At 42.8% G+C, this 23371-nt stretch overlaps 1 protein-coding gene across 3 annotated transcripts in view; it reads left to right on the forward strand.

The window, feature by feature from the left end:
• LOC120759948 (ubiquinol-cytochrome-c reductase complex assembly factor 1) overlaps positions 1-21655 on the forward strand; it is a 47045-nt gene extending 25390 nt beyond the window's left edge. For all 3 annotated transcript variants that reach the window (XM_040079695.2, XM_040079696.2, XM_040079697.2), the window contains exons 8-10: positions 15712-15789; positions 17210-17323; positions 20380-21655. In XM_040079695.2, the coding sequence (XP_039935629.1) occupies positions 15712-15789; positions 17210-17323; positions 20380-20514 (327 nt within the window). In that variant the 3' untranslated portion in view covers positions 20515-21655. The remainder of the gene's footprint in view (positions 1-15711; positions 15790-17209; positions 17324-20379) is intronic.
• The last annotated feature ends 1716 nt before the right edge of the window (positions 21656-23371 follow it).

Here is a 23371-nt window from a genome sequence, read left to right on the forward strand (position 1 = left end):
TGTTGGTGAATGCCTGAAGAGAAGGCATTGCAGAGGCAGTGGAAGTAGGTGACAGCAGACCTGATACAGGCTGCCTGTGTTCAGGGCACTTCTGTGGGAGAACAGGGCTGGCAAAGATCTCCTGTGTTGTCAAAACGGAAGAGAACTTTTCAGTGATTAAATAGAGGTTTGTCTACGGGTAACATGAATGATGGTGTTAGAGAAGTGACAGTTTTCATGTAGCAGTAATTACTGGCATATTGTCAAGCCTTAGTTGTCAGTTCTATTGGAGAACTGCCAGGATGTTCCTGGTGCTGCTAGACAAGGGAATTAACCAGTGAGTTAGGATTTGGGATGCGATCACATTAGTAATTCAAGAAGTTTCTCTCTGATTCTTTATTTCGTGGGGGGTTTTAGGAAGTGTTGGTTCTGGTATAACTTCAGTTATTCCTTTAGCAGTAGAGTTTGTTCCTAGTTGTTGGGAATTCCCATAGCTTTATTCTATTACACGTTGCTTTTAAAGACAAGACATCCTGTTAATCTTCTTTTGAATTAAATCTAAATTAGTACATCTGAGAATTTTTTGCTATATTAATGTGCTTAGATAAATTCCATTGTGGGAATCTCCTCTTTCTGGTAGGGCTGTGTGAGTTAGCCTGACAAATCAGATGTACTGGAGGAAAAGACTGACTGAAGGAGCTTCTGCTTTTTTGTCCTTATCCAATGCCTTCCATTTCATACCACTGGTTGATTCTGCTTTCTCTAGGAACTACACACTGCTCAGATCTTTACTCTGGGTGTGAATTTAAGGTTCTTCTTCTGGAAAAGCAAAAAGAACCCCAAAACAAAACAAAAACAAACAGCCCCCCCCCCCCCCCCCCAAAAAAAAAAAAAAAATCCAAAAACCAAACAAGCACCAAAAACAAACAAACAAAAAAACCCCAAACCTGGAGCAAACCCCAGCCAAACGTGTCACCTTCTAATTCTAAAGCACCTGAAAGGATCTGTCTGATTCCATGGAGAAAACGAACCTTTGGAACAGAAGATGATTTGTCTGTTTCTTTTGACCCTAATTTTGTTTTATATGTACAAAGTGCTGGCTTGTAGTTTTCTGTGCAGGGTTGGAAGCAGCAGGCAAAGCTAGCTGTTTGCTGCCCTCCCAAGCAATTCAGGGCCCCAAAGTGAAGAATGCTGCAGGTTAGGCCTGTGAGAGCTTTACAGTAAACTTTAGGGGAAAAAAGATAGTGCTTACAGTCAGTTCTTTTTAAAGGGATGCACAGGGTTTCCATTTATGTGAACTAAACTATTCCATTGCTCCACAAAATTCCCTGTAGTATAAAAAAACCCATCAGTGTCTTTATATTTTCATCCAGTCTGTACCCTGAGGTGTTTATACATGCATTTTGCAGTAGCATGGTTCCTGTGTGATGCAACTGCAAGAAGCTCTGAAGCTGCTGGAATGCCATTCATTCCCTGCCTTGTCAGGCTAGGCATCTGGTCAGTTTATCCTAGAATTTAAATTGTGCAGTCTTTGTAGGAATGACCCTGCAGTGGAATCTCCAGGGTGCTTAGTTTGCAGTACTGTGATACCTATAATATATCAGACTCTGGCCTGATGCTAACCCAGCCTTTATGTGGCCAGAGCAGATGCTCAGAGTAAGAACTTGCACATTTCAGGGATTAATCTGCAAGGCAGCTACACCTGTGTGTGTATTTAGTGGAGCTGAGCTGCACAGAGGCCCCTTGGTTCAATGAGCCTCCTTGGGTGAGAAGTGAACTCCTGAACAGGCACTGAGTGGGAAGTAAGAAAGCAGAGTGGACTCTCCTGGGGACAGATTTGGAAATCAGAACTGTTCTCTTCCCTGTAATCCTAGTGAGGACTTTCATTATCTTGCAGTGGTTTATTTTGTTGTTTTGTTGTGGGTTTTTTTAATCTTTTCTCTATTCCTGATCTTTCAGTCATTATTCATGGTCAGTTCCCTATGGAGACAGGCTTAGAAAACTGGGGCTGTTGAGGCTGGAGGAGGGAAGGGTGTGTGGAGACCTCCAGCACCTGTCCAGAATTTGAAGGAACTGCAGGGAACCAGAGAGGGACCCTTCCTCAGGAACTGCAGTGACAGGGCAAGGGGGGATGGCTTCACGTTGAGCAGGAGGGAGTTTAGGTTAAACATGCAGAAGGAATTCTTCCCTGGAAGTGTCCAAGGCCAGCTTGGATGGAGCTTGGAGCAACCTGGGACAGTGGAAGGTGTCCCTACCCATGGCAGGGGGTAGAATGGGATGGGCTTTGAGGTACCTTCAACACAAAATTTCTGGAATTTTGTTGAGATGAACAAACTTCTTGGTCTCTTCTGGTAATATTTATTGTATGTTAGATGAAAGTTATCTATGCACTGATGTTTGAAGATGTTACCAGTTCCCTTGCTCCTTATCACTGCTTTATTTTCCTTTGTCAGTGCCACTGATTCTGGCTTCATATCCCACTTCACTTATGCGCCTGCATGGGCAGTTCCTGGTTTTTCCATGCTTTTTCACTCTTCTCTGCTCGCCTTCCTTCCCTTCACAGAGCTGTACCCTGACTGAAGTCTTTTCTCACTTCCCACCTTTACCAACTGCAAGTTTTGAGAGACCAGTAAAGGGCAGTTTCCCAAGTGCTACATTCTTTTTATTATCTTGATCTCTTTATCCCTAATGATTTTTTAAACTGAAGATGAGATAATGACAGAGGGTTTGTGACCTGATGGAAGGATATATGTAACAGCGATTTATTTTCAAGTAATTTAGCCCTGCAATCAGTAAATATCCTGCCTCCAAAAGAAGGTGGCCAAATGCATCAAGAGTAGTAGATAAAAAAGGATGACATCCATGTTCCTGTGTCAATGCTTTTAAGTTTCAGAATCTGAGTCTTTCTCAGAAGTAAGGTAAATGAAAAGAAACTTTACTGAATGCTTCCAGAGAACTAAATTATCATCTGCACAGATCCTAGGAGCTTAGGAAATTCCATTCCTTGCCTTTTCTCCCATGCAGTGTATCAAACATCAGGATTTAACTCTGATTCCTGTATTGTGGTACAAGTGACAGAGCACCTGGATGGAATTGCTGGCTGGATGCGATTAGTTTAACTTGCTGACATACAAAGTTGCAGTTCTTTAGCTTGCTTCCAGTATAGCAACAATGCCAGCACTTGATGCAGAAAATGGACACTATATTCCTGAAGTGATACTGATGGTTTATTGAAATGTGCCATTTGCTCTTAGCTAGTTCATTGGAGCCGAAAGGGGTAGAATGTAAAGCATTTTAACTGCAAATTTACATCAGCTCCAGCTCCAAATGGAGTTTGTATTATTTCAAAACCTGGTTGTTAAAACTGCTGAGATCTAAATCTCTGCTACAAAGTTTTGGGACCTGTTAGCCTGAGCTCCTTCAGCACTCCTGAATGTCGGCAAGAGTCAGAAACCCAAACTTGACACAGCTGTAAAAACACACTGAGAGTCTGTGGCCTCAGCAAATTCTACTGGTGCAGGCATATTTCAGATATAAATTTTACTCTGCTGTCCCTAGTACTAATGAAGTCAGTCTCTTTTGCTGGGTTTGCAGCCAGGTGTGTCCAGTTCTGTGGCTAACCAGTGCTCTTTACTTAATTTTTCCACTAGTGACATTTCTATCAAACTTTAAAAACAAACAGAAAAATTGGCTTGATGCAATGGTTCCAAGTGTTAATAGTAACATTAGGCTGGGTAAAAGACTTCCTTTGGATCCTGCTTTGCCAGAGATCTCCACCTCGTGGCTTGCAGGGAATAGATTTATCCTGTGCAAGCTGGCAGCTGCTTCATCAGTTTGGAAAGGGAATTCTCTCAGAACAAGACATTGCTGCTGTTTTCTCCCTAAGGGAGTTCTGGAGCCGCCTGGGAGTTAACCTGGCTGATCTCAGTGTTGTGCTTTAGTGACTGTGTGGATTTAGAAGTTGTTACAATAGCTTGGTTTGATGCCCTTAGATGAAGCTGCAGAGTTGATGGGAAGGGCATATAGCTGTTCCCTGGAACAGGATTTCAGCTGATAACGGGACAAAAGATATGAGGGTTAAAGAAATAAATAAATTATAGACTTTGAACCACTCAAAAAACCCCCACACTCCTTCTCCCTCCTCCAAGCACCCCACACTAGTGCTTTTGGGTGCAAATCCTGTGGTGTCTCAGGAAGATCCATCAGGCTTTATTCTAACACTTGTAACTGGTTGTAGGCTCACTTTACTGGCTTGGGTCATGTATGTTGTGGTAGCATTCTGCTGCTGAAATGAATTAAAATTGTTTTCAGTGCAAAATGACAATTCATTTTATAATGAGTAAATGTTCTAAAAGCTGCCAATTCATTTTCTAATGAATAAATGTTCTAAAAGAGACAGGACTAGGAGGGGCTGTCCAGCCCAGTGTGCCAAACCTGTTTTAATTTATCCTAATCTCACTTTCCTGTTTTCCCACCAGACCACTTAGACTCCTACCCTCTTTTTTTTCCAGGAACACATCTAGGTGTCTTTTGAATTCATTTATTGGCTCTGCTGTGTGTAGCATAATACAGCCTTTGTTACACTTTTAGCTAGAGCTGTTTATACCCAGTGACCCATAATTTACTCTCAATTACACTCTCGTACATCTGAAGTAACAGCATCAGAATCAATACATGTAACTGAGAGCTGAAATTGGCTCTGGGAACTTGAACACAATTTTCTGTCTTGATACTCTTTTCACAATTAGAATATTTCAGTTGATTAAAAATGCCAATTTACATTACAGGAGCTACGGAATTTCCTAAACTCAGTTTAATTCTGTTTAAGTTATTCTTACTGTGGACAACAAAAAGTTTTACCCTTGTAACTAAAGACTCAGAAGGCATGGTCGGGATGAGAGCAGCAAGTTGTAGAATGGCTTTAGAGGATGAGAGGACAGGGTGTAAAATGGATACAGTTTTAAAATAGAACTTGACCTTTGTATGAATTGAAGTGGGAAGTTGCTGTACTGGGGTGTTCAGGGGTCCTCTCCAGGCCTGCCTCTCAAATCTGATGGAAAGTCATGGAGTCAAATTTGGATGCACAGGAGTGAAACAACATTTTTGAGAGAGAATGGGGCAGAAGGAAAGTGGGTGCAGTATTGTGGGGCAGTATTGTGGGGAGTTGGGATGAAGAGAATGAGACAGAGGATAGTGTTCAGTGCAGTTGAAAAAGGTTTTTAAAAACCTATAGAACTAAAGAAGAGAAGTTTTGAGTTTTAAATTATCTGTGTATATTTTGAAATGCTTTACTAGGACATTTTAAGGAGAGAAATGTTACGATTTTTGATGACCACTTGGAATATATAAAATTTCACCAGTTTCTAGTGTTCCCTTTAAAAAAAAACCAAAGAAATAAAACCCTTGCCAAAGTAGTGAGATACAAAATTGCTCTGTATAGTTTTTTGTGGGTTTTTTTAATAAGATACCAGACATTGTATGATTAGTGTTACCTGAAGTTATTGTTTCAAGAAAATCACACAAAAAAAGTTCATCAACTCTTGATCTTTTCTCAAAGAGCTTGAAAATTCACAGTAAGTTCCCAGTACTTTGTCATTTCAGAAATGAATAATAGTAGATACTTTTCCAAAGGAAATTCAGTAAAATTGATTCTGGAAATTTTAATAACTTAAATATGTAGGATAGTACACTTGTATGGAATGTTACCTTGAATTATCTCAACTGTGATGATGTCTGGAACAAACTGTAATGATGCAAATGTAGCTTTACATGGAGCTTTGAAATATGGGTCTCTTTCTCAGGTTGTTTGTGATGTAGTTGTTCCAGAGACAGCATCTGTGGAACCAGCACACCTGGGAGAAATGTTTGGGCCATGCTGGGGATACCTGGTATTGAAATCAAGATACAATAAAAGCTTGAGTTCTTTTCAGCTGGCCTGCCCCAGTTTTCTGGCATAAAGAAATCAATTCTGGCACAAAAAAAAATCAATTTAAATTTCCCAGATGTGTTGGATCCTGTTACTGTAAGGTGGTGTCGTTGGCCTGTTCTGTGTCTTGCTTGAGTGCCTGCAGGAATTACACTGAAGCTGCCTTGTGGCACCGTTTCTAGAGATACCTATTTTCCAATATTATGTATTTTTCAGTATTATATTATTCTATGTCCATTATAAAGAGGAAGGTTCTTCCCCCAGAATGTGCTTTTAAGCTCCTTTATAAAAACAGAAATAATACCAAGACTAGAGTCTTTTCTAAATCAAACTAAACAAATCGTTGAGAGCTTCTCTGTTGTACCCATATATTTTAATCACATTGTTGCTTGTGCTTTTCTCTGCAGATAAAAAGTCACTGATATCGTCTGCTTCCACTTCAGGAGGGAGTCTTTTATTTTCTTGTTAGAGCTTGATTTATTTTTTGCTTCCTTTTTCTGAGTTCTCTGGCCCATTTTATCCATTTACAGAACTGTCAGCTCTCTGAAACTTCTTTTTGTTTTTTTGACAGCTATTGCTAACTGCTCCCACAGGAGAGCGAAAGATGATGATCAGAAAGTGCAAGTGCAATCCCTGCAGTAATCCCAGTGCCTGCTTCCACACTTGCTGGTTCCTCTGGTTTCTTTTACAACCCTAGTAAAGCAACAGCATGGGATACTTCTATACACATCTAGGGAAACTGAGGTGCTTTTCTGTTTTCCATTCTGGTCTGGGAATCTCACTGGATTCTATTCCTTTTTCTGTCCTCAGTCCTTCTCTTTCTGGTCTTACACAGCACTTGCTTTATCTCTATTAATTAATTAATTACCATTACACTTCTGTAAGAGCTTGGATGTTTTTATTTCATTCAAAGGTCAGGAAATAATGCCAAAGCTTAAAATACCAGGGTATCTAATCTTGGAGATCTCTCTTTGTCGATAGCAAAGTGTTCATCAAGTTGATTTTCAAGTTAGTCAGGAACCTTGAGGCCAGGAGTATAAGTGCACATAAAAGGGACAATTTTAGGATTGAGATGTTGTGGATGGGAGACAAGGTCAGTACAGCCTTGGTCAATGTGAAATGAACAACACTGGTCTGAATGGATTTTCACAGTGCTTCCAGAAGGATCTGGCAGGGAACAGGAGGCAGGCCTGTGGGTGAGCAGGGTTTTAGGGGTTGTCCTCTGAGCTTTGGGGTCATTTGTCTCATTGATGCCGAGTACCAGCACTTCTCTTTGGAGATGCTGTTTGAAGACGTAATGTTTTTAAAGTGGGGAAGTGGCAGAGCCCCTGTAATTTGTGGAATTACAGGACTAAAGCCCCAGAAGACAAAGCCAGGTACCAAGAGCTTAAAAATAATGTGTCTCCTTGAGAACATCCTAAATTTGCCCTTTTGTGTTTCCTGTTTTATTATGTCCTTGCAGGAGGGAAGATAACCCATATATAGGTTTAATCCGTGTTATTCAGGAAACTGTGTAAGGAAGATTTTGGCTTCTTAAAATCCATGCTTTTAGGATCTTTTGGAAGTTTATTTATTCACAGCAGCATAGAGTCTGAATGAAATGCAGAAGTAAGATGGAAAACTCACAATATCTTACCAAGCAGCATTTTCATGGTTTACTTTCCTCCTTTGCCTTTTACTTGAGGGCAGAACTAGGGTAGAGAAATAATTTTTGTTCTCTTCTGAAAGGTTACAGTAATAAAGAAACTCTTGTTAACATCAGAGTATATGGCAGGCAGGAGTTTTCACAGTCTGGCATTGTTTATTTTACCAGCAATTTGGAACCTTCTGCACTCTTAAAATATTGGCAAGAAAATATTTAACTGTTAACTGTTCTGTGGCCTGCGTGTGTTTGAAGCCCTGGGGAGGAGGAATGCTTGGGGAAATCGGGTTTTTCTCAGCTTGTGATTGAAACCAGAAGGTGCAGAATATTGGTAGAAGGTGAAAGCAATGTGACTTCAAATTAGAATTTTACCCAAATGTGGAACTGATGGGAGAATGTCAAACAGGTCACGTATGAGCAGGGCCCTGCTAGGAGAGAGTGGGGAGGCTGATGGAGCAAACACAAATCAGCAAGTCTGCCAGGCACTACAGAAATGAATTTGAAAAGGTGATAGTAATTGTGAGTATTTGCAGTTATCCTGGCCTCTCTTGGTGGATAAAGGTTGTAGCAGTAAGGATTAGGCTGGTTAATTGCTGACTAATTGTATGGACTCTAGCAATTGTCACTCCATTTGAAATAAAATTAACTTTTTTTTTTACAGTTTTTTTAGGAGAGGAGATGGGTGCCTTGCCGTTCCCCTCCAACAGAAGCTTGTTCTGGTCCCAAATTCTGGAGAAAGAATGTTTTTTTGTGTTCTTACTATTTTTCCCCTAGGGGAGGATGACCTATTTGGTATGAGCGGGATCATTCTTGCTCATATTACTACATAAAATGTAGCCTCTTCCCATGAGGGTATTAAAGGTTATGGTAAAGGGAGCGGTTTTTTTAATAGCACTAGCACTTTTCAGGTGAAATTCCTGCCAAGTTAGCAAAGTGACCTGATGTCTGGTATCCAGGATCATCTAGTGAGCTGTGCCTGTCCTGCTGGAAGTCAGGGCAGGAAAGAACAGAGCCCCAGAGAGGAGAGATACCACTCAATATCTGCACAGGGCAGCAAAAAATGGACGAAGCTGAACATGCTCAGAACTTGTGCTGCTGTCAGATGAAGATCCAGTGTGTGTTGTGCCTGCAGTGACCAGAGATATTTGGGATAAAGGATAAGAAACAGAACTGTTGGTCAGTTCCTTCTGGTACATTCTCCTGGCATTCACTAACGAGTAACCCGAGAGCTGCACAGGGACTGCGGTTCAGGATCATTGACAGAAATCCTCCAGGAATGTGCAGCCCTTTGTTACCTCTTGCATATTTTTTGCTCTTTAGTGCCCTATGACAATGACTTCTGCCACTTAAATGTGTTGCATGAGAAAACACCTAAATTTTAAAATATTTGGTCGTTTCAATAGATTATTTTCTACATCTTTTTTAATGATAAACAGTGGACAATAATTCCTTGTTTATCTGCTTGATACCACTCATGATTTTACCTCTCCACCATCTTCTTCCTTGTTTCATCCTGAAAGGTTTGCTGAGTGTTTCCCCATAAGTGTCATCATGTCATCATGGTATTTTCTGTGTGTTTTCTACTACTTTTAGATCTGTTCAGAGATTAAAAGGTAACAGTTATGCACAACATTTCATATGCAGTACATTATGGATTTTTGCAGAATAGAGTTCCTCTGTTGGTTCATATTCCTTTCATAATCATTCCTAAAATTTATTTAGCATTTTCTTCACTACTGAACTGTTCAGCTTAATTTTTTTCTCTTAAAGATCCATTTCCAAATTGTTGCTGCTAAATGTGTGCATGATGTTAAATAGGTTTTATGGATTATTATTTTTAATGCCTACAACTAGTACTTTTATCAGCATTAGATATCGCTGGTCATAATTATCTGTGATTTTTATTTTCATTTACTGTATTTTCTACTAATCTGTACATACCTGTTTCTGCTGAAAGACTTTTCAGAATGGATACCACCTTTCCTGTCTCTGCAGCCCTAGTAACGTTAGCTGTTTAGTACTTTATGATCCCTGGAATTTTGTTGCTCTTGACTTTTACTAAGTTATCTGAAGCCTTTCTCTCTGGGTGGATTATATCACCTGGAATATGATGGACTGGGAGTATCCAAGGCCAGGGTGGACAGGGCTTGGAGCAGCCTGGTCTGGTGGAAGGTGTTTGTGCTCGTGGCAGGGATTAGAAATGGATTGGGCTTGAAGGTCCCTTCCAACCCAAACCATTCTGGGATCATTCGCTGACTCTCAAAATCCTGAGTGCTGTGAGAAGGTGATGCAGCAATGAGTATTCACTGCCTGATCCTGTGGAAAGGCTGGACCAGCAGAGGAAGCCAGCAAAAGCCAGTTTCAGGGGGAGCTCACCAGAGGAGATGGATCTCTCGGGGGTAGCAGACCAGGGTGCTTCTTGCTGAAGCACGTGGTGAGTGCAGAAAGTTCCCTGGACAAGCTGCTGGACATAGAGACCTTTTGGAGACTACTCTCTAAGCAAATACCAAGAGTTGGGAAGTATTCTTAGCTGAAATTGGTTCGGAGAATCCTTGAAGCAAGTATTTATCAGCCTTTGTAGGGTTTGGCCGTTTCTCAGGGATTCTGGCTGCTGCTGAAGGCAGGATACCCTGGTAGGTAGCCGCTTGGTCTGATCAGTGTTCCTGGTGGGTGACACTTTCTGACACTCCCTGAGGTTTGTCTCAGTGAGGAGCTGGAGCTTTTACAGGACCTCTGTGAGTGCTCATGTTGCATATTTACCTTAATGATTTATCTGCCTTTACTACTGTTTTCTCCGAGTGCTTCTTTCAAGCTTGGTTCTGAAATTTCCTTTCAGTTTATCAGGCTGAATTCCTGCTTCTGGTGTGTTCAGAAATATATTGGTGATTAGCTTTAGGTCTTTGAGCAACTAGTTTTTTCAAGAGGCATTACAGGAAAATCCCTTGACAACTGCTCACCTTACAGAGAGTCAGCACTACTTTACAGGGTATAGCAATTCAACCTCCTTTCCCTGATCTTCTCTTGAGAGGTTGTCAGTGAGCTCTGCCAGCCACGTTCTGCAGGGAAGCAGGAATTTGGAACAAGCCATTAAATACAGTTCAGATTGTACTGTGATCTCCTCTGCATCTGTAACTGTTACCATGGCAGAGCTTCCAAATCAATAAACTGCAAGATGGGAACAATCCTCATTTTCTGGGTAGCAGAAGGGTAGGGGTGACTACCTTGCTTTTGCTGAAAGATGTAGGTAATGTTGTATAACTTGCTTTTCTGTGTCTTTCTTGGAACAACTTGCTGTGAGGAGCCTTATTGATGATTGCATGATTGTTGTGAAGGTAGAGCACACACAACTTTTTCCATTAACATGTTGTTTTTATGGATTGAAGATTTTGGCAGGAGCTGGTTCTGCTACAGTCCAACATTTAGCTTTTGTCTAGGTTAAAAGAATATTGAAATAGGTTATTGAAGAAGGCTTTAAAGATTGTTCTCTGAAGTTAATGATTATGGGAGTGTATTACAAAATTACTTCTAATGAAAAAAGTAGAGAATTTATCAGAGGAGTCAATATTTAAAGCATACAGGACTCAAGCTGTACAAGCAGTGATCTGCTTTGCAGGCAAAGTAGCAGAGCAGTTAAAAAAAAGGCTCAAAAATTGAAGATTGGAAAAATAATTTCTTCAGTATTTTTTTCATTTCACGAGTATGTGCCTGAAGCTTGCTACAGAAATTTTCCTAATATTTTTTATTAATTTAATATTTTTGATCCTAACTACAGTCTCAGTCATGTCAAAATTAATATTCTTCAAGCAGTAGTGATGTTATAGGGTGAAATAAAAAGGCTGTGTTTGCCCATTTAATGTTGTGTGTGTTTTAACACAGTGTTTTGAGCGAACACTGAAAAAGCCCATATATAAGTGCTTATATATTATTTATAAATAACACAGACCATATTACAGGTAATTCAGTCCAATTGCAACTTGAGAGAAAGGGCATAAAAAAGCCTAAATATTAGCGGAGTGACATTTTTTACCATGAAAGATTGGTCCTGTATCTCCTTCAGGAACTTCTGCTGATATTCCTGCTCCAGCAGTCAGAAGTGTCGGTGAGAGTGGTTGCTGTTTAGGGCAGTGGGGCTGCCAAAGTCCCCAGAGTGGACTCAGCCATGACAAGATGAATGTACTCAGACCTGTGGAACTTGTTTTGTACAAGGGATGGATTAATTTTTACTGTGTAAGCATAAACCACTACTTTGCTCTTGCGACTTTGACCACTCCAGGAGCGTGCTGCTGGTGAGGTGTGATGATGCACCTGGAAGAGCCCAGTCCTGGTTTGAAAAGATGACTCTGCTGACACATCCATTGTGTGCAGGTACAGGAGCAAACACATTGTACAGGAGAGGCTATTTATTCTAACAGGAATGGTATAATGAGAAGGAGGGGGTGGAAATCCAAGCCAGAAAATTCAAATATGAAATGAGATACACATGTTCAACTGTGAGAGTGATATGCTTTAGCCAAACACAACTTAGTGAGCTTAGTACAGGGGGAACTCGGTGAAATGTAATGGTCTGTGATATGCAGAGGGTCAGGTTCTATGATCTAATCATTTCTTCTGGCTGAAATCTCTTCATAAAAAAGCCTAGTTCAAGCATAACTTTCAGCCTAGAGAGAGGAATTGCTGCCTGGAATTCAATGAGTAGTGCTTCTAGGAGGCAGTTAGAAGTGCCCCTTCTGGCTTTATAGTCTATGGAAGGATTAATGTGTTAAAGTAGCTTAAGGGTGCAACACGTGCTGGCAAAAGCTGAAGCAGAAAGAAACTCCTGTTGCGGTGCTCTCAGACAGTGCAGCCCATGGCCATCCCAGCTGGGGCAGCGCTGGCAGGATCCAGGTGTGCAGTGACACTGCCAGGGATCCCGTGTCCTGCTCCGGGCTGCACCTCGGCGCCTGGGCTCGTCCCTGGGCTGATGGCTCTGAGGAGGCAGAGCACATCAGAGCCCATGGAATTGTTAAAATTGAGAAATACCATTCAGGTAATCCAGTCACCATCAATCAGTGCAACACCACCTCCATGTTCACCATTAAACCATGTCCTCCACTGCCACATCCACACAGTTTTTGAACCAGGGATGGTGACTCCACCACTGCTCTGGGCAGCCTGTGCTTTAAAAGTCTTTCTGTTGTTTCTTTTCCTTCATGTCCAGTCTAAACCTCTCCTGTCACAACTTGAGGCCATTCCTCTTGCCCTATAATTTGTTACCTTCCAGTCTGTGCACACTGATCCTACTCTGCACAGAGCCAAAGCAAGTGGGGAGGAGGAGATGCATTACCAGAGGAAGCTCTTGGTCCATCACAGGACGCTGATATGGACTGACTCTAGAGCAGCATTCACTTTAAATACCATGTCCACGTGTTAGGTCTTTTGCTATGTGTCCAGCAGTACAGGAGAGCACTGTGCTCTTACTTCCCTAGAAATCGTCTTAGAATACAAAACCTTCTGTGGGACTTGTCTGCTGCAGAGTCACCCTCAGCACGTGGCTGTTGGATGATGCACATGAACTCCCTGATGCCAAAGACAGTTTCTTCACTGTGACATGGAAAATCCAGCAGCTGCTTGCTGCACTTGTCCCACAGGCAGAACGTGGGCTCACAGAAAACAGCTGTGAAGATCCTGTTAGCCGTACATTTCCTTGTTTCAGAGGTCTTGTAAAGATGAGATGTGTACCAAAAATGGGTTCCTTGTTTTGAACTAACACAGTGCTGTGTCACATAAATCTGTCCAGTGACAGCTCTGCGCTGGGCTGTTCCAAGGAAGGCAAAGGGGCGAAGTCCCAAGAAGAGCTCCAGATGTTACTGATTTTTTTCTTGTTACTAGCAATTACTCACTTGGAATTCCCTAGCAGTTTTTCTTCTTTATAACAAACTGTGGAAGAGTCAGCAGAATCATGACCAACCAGGTCCTGAAACTGGCCAGTGGTAAGAACTTGTACAGGCTTCAAAAGAGGAAGCACTTCCAGCAAACACTGCTTTGGATTTGCTCATTTTTCTTGATTTATAAAGAAGGTTTTTTCCTTCAGTGTTAGTACTTGACTGATGCCAGTTGTATTCTTCAGAAACTGCAATATTCCTTTACGTATCATTTCATTGCCTAAGATACGGTTCCATCCCCAAACTCAGATTTTATATCTGAAACTGTCCTTTAAGATGTATTTATTGCCATGTTTGTTTAACTTGGTTATCTCCTTCATGGATCTGTTTCTTGCTAACTTAAAGCTGCTGCTCTTTGGTTTTTGTAGGGAAAGCTGCTTCCCCAGGGATGTATAGTCCAGGACTTGTCTCTGTAATGGGACTATTTGTTTTCTTTGCCCCTTGCAGTTGCCTGCTGTAACATTTGTAGTATGTGTTAAGTAATCCTTGAGGTAACATTTTTATTATGTCATAAAAAGTGCGTGGCAAATATATAATAACTCATGGAATTTGTTTGTTTAAAATGGAAGGATAATTTATTGAGTGTGTTACATGAGACCTGCTCCCCCTTATTAGAGCTGTAGAAGTGCAGCTTATTTAGAAGTACGTTCTATTGAGAAAAACCACGATCTCTGACATGCATAGAAGGTTTGAGCATGGTTGGGTAGAAATGACATCATAGTTTATATACTCAATAAAAATTTAATTAAGTCATTACAGAAGTTGCAGTCATCATTTAACCCTCTGATTTCTTATGTTTAGTTCTTTTTTTAAACATTCAGTAATAACCAGTCTCCAAATCTTGATAGCCTATAAAATATCTGCATGAATTTTAATAGCTTATATTAATGGAAAAATATGAGTAACTGACATAAAAGGAATTTTCCTTGTGTTTGCACTGTGTGCATTGCTATAAAAATCAACAGATGAAAAAAGACAGTGGTTTAAGGGAAGAGTATATGAACTGGAAATTTGTTCACTTGGCAGAAACGAACTCATGTTTTGATAGAAAAGCTGTTGTGTAATTGCCAGGGTGAATACTCGTAAGGATACTGAGAGAATTCAGGACGAGGGATTCCCAATGTGGTGGATGTGATGGGCTGGTGTCACTGGTGTGTAAATCCTGTCTCTGCAAAGTGCAGTGTCACACTTGAGTGTCTGCTGGTGTGCAGGGCTGATGGGCCTTTTCGTTTGTATTTCTGGAGCGTGTGAGAGCTGCAGAAAAGAAATGCTTTGTGTCTCTTGGATCCCTCCTGGGAATCAGTACAAAAAAGCTTTACCAAAGTGTAGCTGGGCCCTTGGGAGAAGAACTGCATCACTTTATTGGTAGAGGTAATGAATCGAGGCAAGAGGGACAGACTGTGGATGAGGGAGATGCACAAAAGGTATTTCAGCCATCCCTCTGCACCCAGCAGTTGGTCCAGTCCCGTTTTAAACTCACATGGGGTCAGTTCTCATGCCAATGGGTGGCTTAGGCCAACCCAGCAAATGCTTAAGCAGTTATTAAATTTAGTTAAAGGTCAGTGTGGAACTTGGATTGAGTCACACTTAGAGCATGGGGGAAGTTGCTGTGTCATCACAGACTCTGAAAGAAGTTTAATCATAGTCAAAAACTTGTGAGTCTGAGCTGCTAGAGATGCTGGAGAGGCAGAATTCATGTTCTGGCTAGCTGAGAGTCAGTCTGGACAGTACAGGAGGAGCAGTGGCAGGGTGTTGTCTCTGTCTTTAGCATTCCAGTGCTTCCACTGTAGTAGCACATCCAGCCCTGCAGTCTGTGCTTTGAGGAAAAAAAAAGTTGAAAAACCTTGGAGTTTCTGCCCACGAATGAAGGTCTGGAATAGCTGCTCAGTAGTTAAGCTCCAGAGAGGTCTCCATGTTCTTGGGCTGTGCTGCTGCTGCAAGGGCAGCCTTACTTCACACTCCCCCAGCAGCATTTTCTCTCCACTCGTGGAGCTGGTGGCAGAGCTGTTGGCTGGGACGTTCTTGGCAGTTGTGTATTGGGTAACACCGACCTCGGCTGTGTCAGAAATAACGGAGCTGTGTCGTGGGGGGTTCCAGAGAGACCGACTCTTGCTGGCAGCCAAATCTCAGTGGGGTGGGCTGGGGCGCTGGTGATTCTTTGTCCACTCACAGTGAAACTGGGAATATCTTCTCCTCACCTCTTCCTTAGAGGCTGTACTGATGATTTTCTGGTTCATTTTCAGATTAATTCTACTGTTCTGAAAGAAGAGTTGAAAAGGATGGCAGAAAATTTCTATGCAGCTCTGTTTGGATACGATGAGGTAAGAAGGCTGTTTTCAGGGAATGTACAACAAGTAGACCATCTAATTCCTGAACACAGAATAATCCAGATGGGTAAAACATTCACTGTCCATTTCTTTAAAGCAATATTATGTTAGGGAAGCAGCCTTGAATCAAAGTTCTTAGAAAGAAACAGCACAGAGCTTATGGATTTAGACCACAGGGTGTGGAAGGTAGGGTGTTCTTTGTGCTGCTTCACCATCCCTTCTTGGCCTCCACTAAGTCATTTCCTCCCACTGAATCCTGTTGTATTCAGCTGTACTTTGAAAGTGAAGAGAGGATTTATAGAGTATTTATAGGGAGTCTGTCGCATTGTGGCTACAGGAGTCCATGTGAGAATATTTATAGGCAGTACCTAATAATACAGGGAGGCAAATGCAGCACTGCACAAGTGTCTGCAGGACTTTGAAGAGGAAAATGCAATTACTTTTTTTTTTTTTTTTTTTTTTTTCTCTAGTGAGTGTTGCTTTTCAGATGCTCTTATTCACATTGTGATTTTTTTTTTTTTTTTTTTTTTTGCACAGTGATTTACATTATTAATATATTGTAAGTGTGACCTCATAGAGTTGTGGACAGTTGTGGACACATGCAAGGTTTAATCTGGTTTTAAGTATAGCCAGGATGTGTCTGCTTGTGCTTTGTTGACAATCTTTTTGGAGACATAATGTTTGCTTTGATTAAAGACAAATGTTGACTTTTTTTTAAATTATTTTTAACAGAATATTTTTAAGTCTTTTGCCTCTGGAAAATGTGTCAGCAGAAGACAGGAGTTATGAGCTTGTGACAACACCACATAATCTAAAAAGACAATAAAATTCAAGTGAATTTGGACAAGTAACATTAATGGATGTTGTTCTCGTATAAACCAAAGCTAATATTAAATTTAACTGGAAAAATCTAGATAGTTCTTGATGAGCAAGATTTCTCTCTCAATTAGAATGAAAAGTAAAAAAGCAAAGAAAAATAGCAAACTCCAGACTACAGTTCTGCAACATCACATTAAATAGCCTTTAATTTTTCTTTTTAAAGTGTCAGAGGCTTCACACATTCCCATGAGGTGGTGCTGCCTTCTCTGTAAGATCACCACTTTTATGGTAAAGATTTCATAACACAGAAGTGCAGTTATCAGCTCCGACATTAGGAATACCCGGACCCAGATTTTTTCCAAATTAACTTGCCAGAAAATTGGTTACAGGCCGCTCTGTAAATTAATTTAAGGCCAGGTCTGTTTTTCCATTCTGGGAAAGAGTGATGTTGCTGCCTTTCCGTGCGCACAGCCCGTGGCAGCTGTGGGCTCTGGGACAGGTGCCGTGGCCAGGGGCCAAGTACATGAACGGGGGTGTCTTGTGTTCAGACCTTCTTCACGTGCAGTTTTGAATCCCCCTCTGTACTTCCCTTTAGGGAATCTTGTCTGATGATCACGTTCTGGCAGCAGCTCTTTGGAGAAACCTTTTTAACAGGAACTGTGATGACCCTCGGCACCTGGAGCTGCTCGTGGAGTACGTGCGCAAACAGGTACGGCCCCGCTCTCCTCTGCTCTGCTGCAGGACGGGGAGTGCTTTCTTTTATTGCTTGCATCTGCAGCTCACTTCTCATAAATAAATCCGATTTTAATACTCAGTGATCATTTTTAAGAAGAAGAAGGTAAAAATCTGAAAAGTGCATGGTATTTATTACAGAGTCGTGGAATGTCCTAAACTGGATGGGACCCTCAAGGATCATCCAGCCCAGCCCCTGTCCCTGCACAGACACCCCAAAATCCCACCCTGGGCATCCCTGGCAGTGCTGTCCAAATGCTCCTGGAGCTCTGGCAGCCTCGGGGCCGTGCCCATTCCCTGGGGAGCCTGGGCAGTGCCAGCACCCTCTGGGGAAGAACCTTTCCCTGGTATCCAGCCTGACCCTCCCTGGCACAGCTCCATGTTGTTCCCTCAGGTCCTGATCAATACTGCAGTTTGATGACAAATGGCTGCAGAGAAATTAATGGAATATTGAAAGCAATCCTGCTCACCTGTTTCTGGACCCATGCTATGGAGGGACTTGACAGAATGTGCCAGAAATAGGCTGCAACTTTTTGTAGAATTGTTACCAATGTTAGGCAGTTGGGGTTCTCCTCATAGTGAAATAGCACATAGAACTTGAAAGTCTCTTGGTGACCTTTGAGAAAAAGAAACAGACGGGTTTGTTTTCCAGAATTATTTCTGTTTCTTTCAGTTATTACCTGGAGGAGACAACACTGAGTAGTGTTCGTCCTCTCAGCCCTGAGGAGGTTTGTGAACCAGATCTCTAGAAAGTGCTGGTGGGATAAAGTCCATGTGGGCACCAAAGAAAAGGGGTGAGAGAGGTTGTGGAGGAAAAGTGGAGGGTGTTGGACAGGAGATTGAAGACCAGAACTTTCACAACATCATTCTCTGTAATGTTTCTAGTACCATATTCATGATCAGATAGAGGTACAGAGAGACAGTACTTAAGTGTGTGTTGAAAATGGGAAATAAAGGGCTGAGCTTCCTAAGGACACTTAGAGAATGCCAGAGGGTTCTTGGGAGGGACTGGCTTAATTAAATGCTGAATGTTACTGATGCTCAGTGGTGAAGCTGTAGGAAAGTTTGCTGGGGACAAACACATATAAAAGCTATGTAATTTGGGATAATTTCTTGCCAGGTAGGGAAATTGTTGTACTTCTGGATATTCAAGCAAAGGATAGATCTGAAGCAATCAGCAGTTGAACAGGAAAGAGTGATCCAACAGGAAAATGTGGCACATTGGGGAGGAATGAGCACAGGTTCTGTGCAGACAGGTCATTCCTGCAGACAAGTGGTGCACTTGAGGAAAACATTCCCAGCTTTACACAGGTACCAATGAGCTCTGAACTGTTACTACACAGGAATGAGACCTTGAGATTACAGCTGTATTATGAAAATATCAGCTCAGCGCTCCATAGTGTTTAAAAACATGTAAAACAAATGCTCAAACTACTAGGGAAGAAATAAAGGATAAAATATTGCTGTGGTGCCAGTTTTACATCTCTGGTACCATTGTGAGCTGGAATAATGTGTCTGGTTCAGGTGCTGACCACCAGGACAGATAAAATTTTACCTGAAGAAGGTTCAGAGAGGAGCACTTAAGGGTGACAGTGAAACTGCTCTTTTATTAGCAATGAGTAGAATCTCCTGCCCAAAAAAGAGTGGGAGAAAAAATGGGAGACAACTTTGGGAAATCCCGAAGGCAGCCTGAAAGGTGAGCAGTGAAAGGGGTTCAGGGACACAGGAATGTGGGGACAGAACATTGCCACAGTTGGTTGGGGTGCTGCAATTGCACGTGGGTTCCAAAGCCACTGGCAAGGTTTATGGAAGAAAAGTTTGCCCAGGGCTCTTTAATCCACAACCACTTCAGCCTCAAAATCTGAACAGATTTTGCGAGGGAGCGAAAATGAGCAGGGAAAAGAGCATTGTGTGCTGTGTTTAACTCCTCCTGTGGAGACAGCCAGTGGTGACTGTCAGGGACAGGACATTGTGCTTAGGTGGCTTTCCAGTGTGACCCTCTGTGGCCATGGGTGCATTCATTCCCCTGTTGAGAAACTCCTTGTCCAGTTATCCTTTGTTTCCAGTAACATTGTGTGCCAGGTTGTCCCCACGGTTTCTTGTGGATCCTGTCTTTAACAATGAGTATTAGTGGATGCCAGAGGAGAATATACTGACAGGACAGCATGTACTGTGCCCCTGGTCAGCTCTCCCAGCCTTCCTGAGCTAATGGTGGTGCGTTTGTCTTTGACTGATCCTTGGAGTGACTTTTTTCTTTTTTTTTCCCCCCATTTCCCATGTCTAAGCGTGACCAGTGGCAGTAAGTTGACCCTCTGCTGTATGATGAGAGGGGTTTTATTTTTAATTTTGCTTACATTGTACCTTAAAATAACATTAGATCCCAACTATCTTGCCCAGAGAGGTTGTGGCTGCCCCTGGATCCCTGGAAGTCTCCAAGGCCAGGCTGGACAGGGCTTGGAACAGCTTGGTCTGGTGGAAGGAGTCCCTGCCCATGGCAGGGGGTGGGACTGGATGGGCTTTAAGGTCCCTTCCAACCCAAACCATTCAGGGATTTCTTTGTTGTGAGGATGAGCGTTCATTGCATGTTCACCTCTTCCAGCTCCTGTGCTTTTATGTGATAAACCCCTGGTGTTCCCTGCTGGTCAGGCCATTTTTCTGTAGCTAAAACCTCGGGTTGTGTGCAGGATGGGAGCTCTCCGTGGGTGCTGGTCCAGGCAGTATCCCCTGCAGTAGCCACCAGGAGGATGAAGTGACTCATGGCAGCTTTGCGTGGCTCCTCTTTGCCCTGTTGCCAAAGGAGGAGGCATTAGCTAAGGCATCAGTGACGCAGGTAACTCCAGAGGATCTGCAGATCCTTATCCTGGCCCTTCCATGACGATTCGCAGTCGGAAGTGACTTTCTTAGGTCACAAACGGCAGAGTAGGCTGAATTCTCCCTGTTGTGCTTGCTTTCTGGAAGGACGGGTGTTGGTGTAGCTGCTGCGGGAGCTGGCTGGGCGCAGGGACACGTGGCAGTGACTTGCTGTGCTTGCAGGTGCAGCACCTGGACGCGCTGAGCGGGGAGGACCTGCTGCTCACGGGCGAGGTGAGCTGGCGGCCGCTGGTGGAGAGCAACGCCCGCAGCATCCTCAAGCCCCTGTCCCCCGTTTACAACGACGAAGGACTCTGAGATCCTCGTGCCAGAACAGCTTGGGAAGGATGCCTGGAATGGGACTGGGCTGAGGCTGCGTGATCAGGAAGAACAGTCTGCTGTCGGAAGGAAAACATTTCATTAGCTATCCCATCCGTGGTGCCTCAGTAGCCTCCTGGACAGCCGTACTCCCAAATCTTCACCTGCAAATAAATGCTCATTGTTTTAAGAACCTCTGTCCTTTTTATGGCCCCGAGTGGCCCTTGCTGACAAATGGACAGAGCTGCCTTCTGCCTTTAGGAAACCAGGTATTCGCCGTGACGTAGAGTTCTCTCAAAAAGACATTTCTGTCCCTTGCCTCGTTCAAAGAGCTGCTGCTCAGAGACACAGTGGTGTCTTCTGCTCCCTGTATGGTTGTGAATGTAAATCTGAGCTTTGCATATTTAGATACTAAGTATATATTTTAAATGCCTGATATCAAGATGGGATGGTCCATCTTTGCTTTAGTGCAGTTAAGAATTGCTTTAACAGATTCTGAAGGGTTTTCTGTGAAAATCCCATATAGGAACTCTCTGCTTTGTTGCACGAGGGTAAGAGAATGCAAAGAATAATGTGCAGTCCCCAGCAATCCTCTGTGACTTTGGCTGTCTTAGGGTGATTAAATCCCCAACTGTGGCTGGGCTGGCACTAAAAGCTGCCTCAGTACTTGATGTTTCAGTCTGCCTTGCTGATACTTCCACATTCTTTGTAGAATTGTGCTCTAGGAATTCCTTTTTGAAAAGAACATCCCTGTTGTGTCCCTGGCACAGGACTCTGCCATCCTCCATCCCCCAAAGCAGCAGTCCAGGGCTTTTTAGCAGGATCCTTCAACACCAGTGAAAACTTTCTACGGCTGTGCAGCCAAATTGTGCCAACACAGTAATTAGGGGAGCAGGAGCTGCACTGATGAGATCAGCAGAGGCAGAGGTGCTCTGTGTGGGTGGATGGTTCACCAGGCTGTTTCCAGGTCAGTGGCAAAGCAGTTTTCATTTCTCTCCTGTCCCAAATCTGAGTCAATAATAAATGTCAGTCTGGGTTAAATTGCTGTGTGTTTGTTTTCTGTGCCATGCGTGCTTTTGATAAGAATAAGCCCTATAAAATCAGGATTTATTCCTAATAAAAGTATTAAGTAAAAGCAGAAGGTGATAATCCTTAATTTGTGAATTTAATCCTTAATTTTTGACTCCTTAGTCTGGTGAAAGTGCCTGGCTGTGACTATTCTTCCTTAGTGTGACTTCTTCCATAGTGTGTGTGTTGGGGAATATTTGCCATCCCTTCCCCATGTAAAAAGCAGTGGGATGCAGCAAAGAGGCTCCCAAACACTGCCTTGTGTGTGTGTGTTTTTTTTTTTTTAATCTTCTTTTAGGGAGCCTTTGTGTATAAAAAAGGCATTTTGTCTTTTTTTTTTTTTTTCTTCCAGGGCGAGCTTCCTCAGTTTAACTTGTTGTAAAATGAGTCGTGTAAAGAGCCCCTCTTTCTGTGTGAGATGTATCCCTTCTCTGTGAAAACATTACAGCCCAAACAACTGGCTTGCAGTTTATTTAAGATGCTTTTGTTGAAAGCTGAGCTAAGCAGAGAAACCTCTTATGTGTGAAGTATTATACAGTGTGTGTGAGATAATAACACCTTGTAATTCATTACAGCTGGCTTGTATTTACATAAAAGAAGGCTGAGCTGTGTAGGAATTTGCTGATTAATTTATTTTTAATGAGAGTGAAGTACACCAAGTACCAAAATAAACTTTACTTTGTGTATCTTACTGCTCCTGAAATAGGTGGAAAAATTAATGGTAGATATTTTGGCTCAAAGCTACATACATTAATTCATATACAAAACAGTTACTTAAACTTTAACCCCTTTCCTGCTGTGTAATTTAAACCCGGACTCACGTTCTCCGTGCCATGGGAGCACAGGGCTGGGAGCACAGCACCATGCAGTCCAGGGGCCGTGCGTGGCTGCGGGAGGCCGGAGAGCTGCAGGAATTCTTGTGCCGGCCCGGAGGGGAGGACACCTGGGTGCTCAGAATGTGGGACAGCGTGTGGTCACAATGAACCCTCCCCTGTGTTTACGGGCAGGAGGCTCCACGAGTGATGGTGCCAGACTGGAGTCATTGGCATCTGCCCTTGCACCTTTTATTAGGGTGAGAATAAAGGCCTGTAATCACAGCTCTGGCTGGGCCGTGGAATGCCTTCACCCACCCACTGTAAGGGCTGAGCCGGCAGCGCGTGTGCTTGGGCGTGTGGGGCCTGGTGGAAAAACAAGGCAGATGCTGTCTTTGAATTAAAAGGGTGGTTTGTTAGAGAGGTGAGATCCACTGGAGGCTACACAGGACCAGGGAAGACTTTGCTTTCCAGTCATTAGTTACCCAGAGGCAGGATCCTACAATATTAGGTTGGATATCAGGAAGAAATCCTTCCCTGTGAGGGCGGGCAGGTCCTGGCACAGGGTGCCCAGAGAAGCTGAGGCTGCCCCTGGATCCCTGGAAGTGTCCAAGTCCAGGCTGGACTGGGTTTGGAGCACCCTGGGACAGTGGAAGATGTCTCTGCCCATGGCAGGGGGTGGAATGAGATGAACTTTATTTAAAGTTCCTTCCAACCCAAACCATTCTGGGATTCTAATGTGACCCCTATTGCTCTCAAAAGGTGAGCCATGGTCAGTATCTTATATAAGACGTCTCTCCAACCAGAAGAAAATACATTTCCCACGGCAAGTGTTCCAGCAGCAGATTCCCAGGTGAGTGATTGCTATGCACAGCTCTGCTTCAAGGGCAGCAGACAGAGGAGGTTTAACCAAACATTGTAAAGCCCATCTTTTCCTATTTTCAAAATTTTCCAGAGGGAATGATTGAAGGTATTTC

This window comes from Hirundo rustica, chromosome 16, assembly GCF_015227805.2.
Source record: "Hirundo rustica isolate bHirRus1 chromosome 16, bHirRus1.pri.v3, whole genome shotgun sequence".
Classification (NCBI taxonomy): Eukaryota; Metazoa; Chordata; class Aves; order Passeriformes; family Hirundinidae; genus Hirundo; species Hirundo rustica.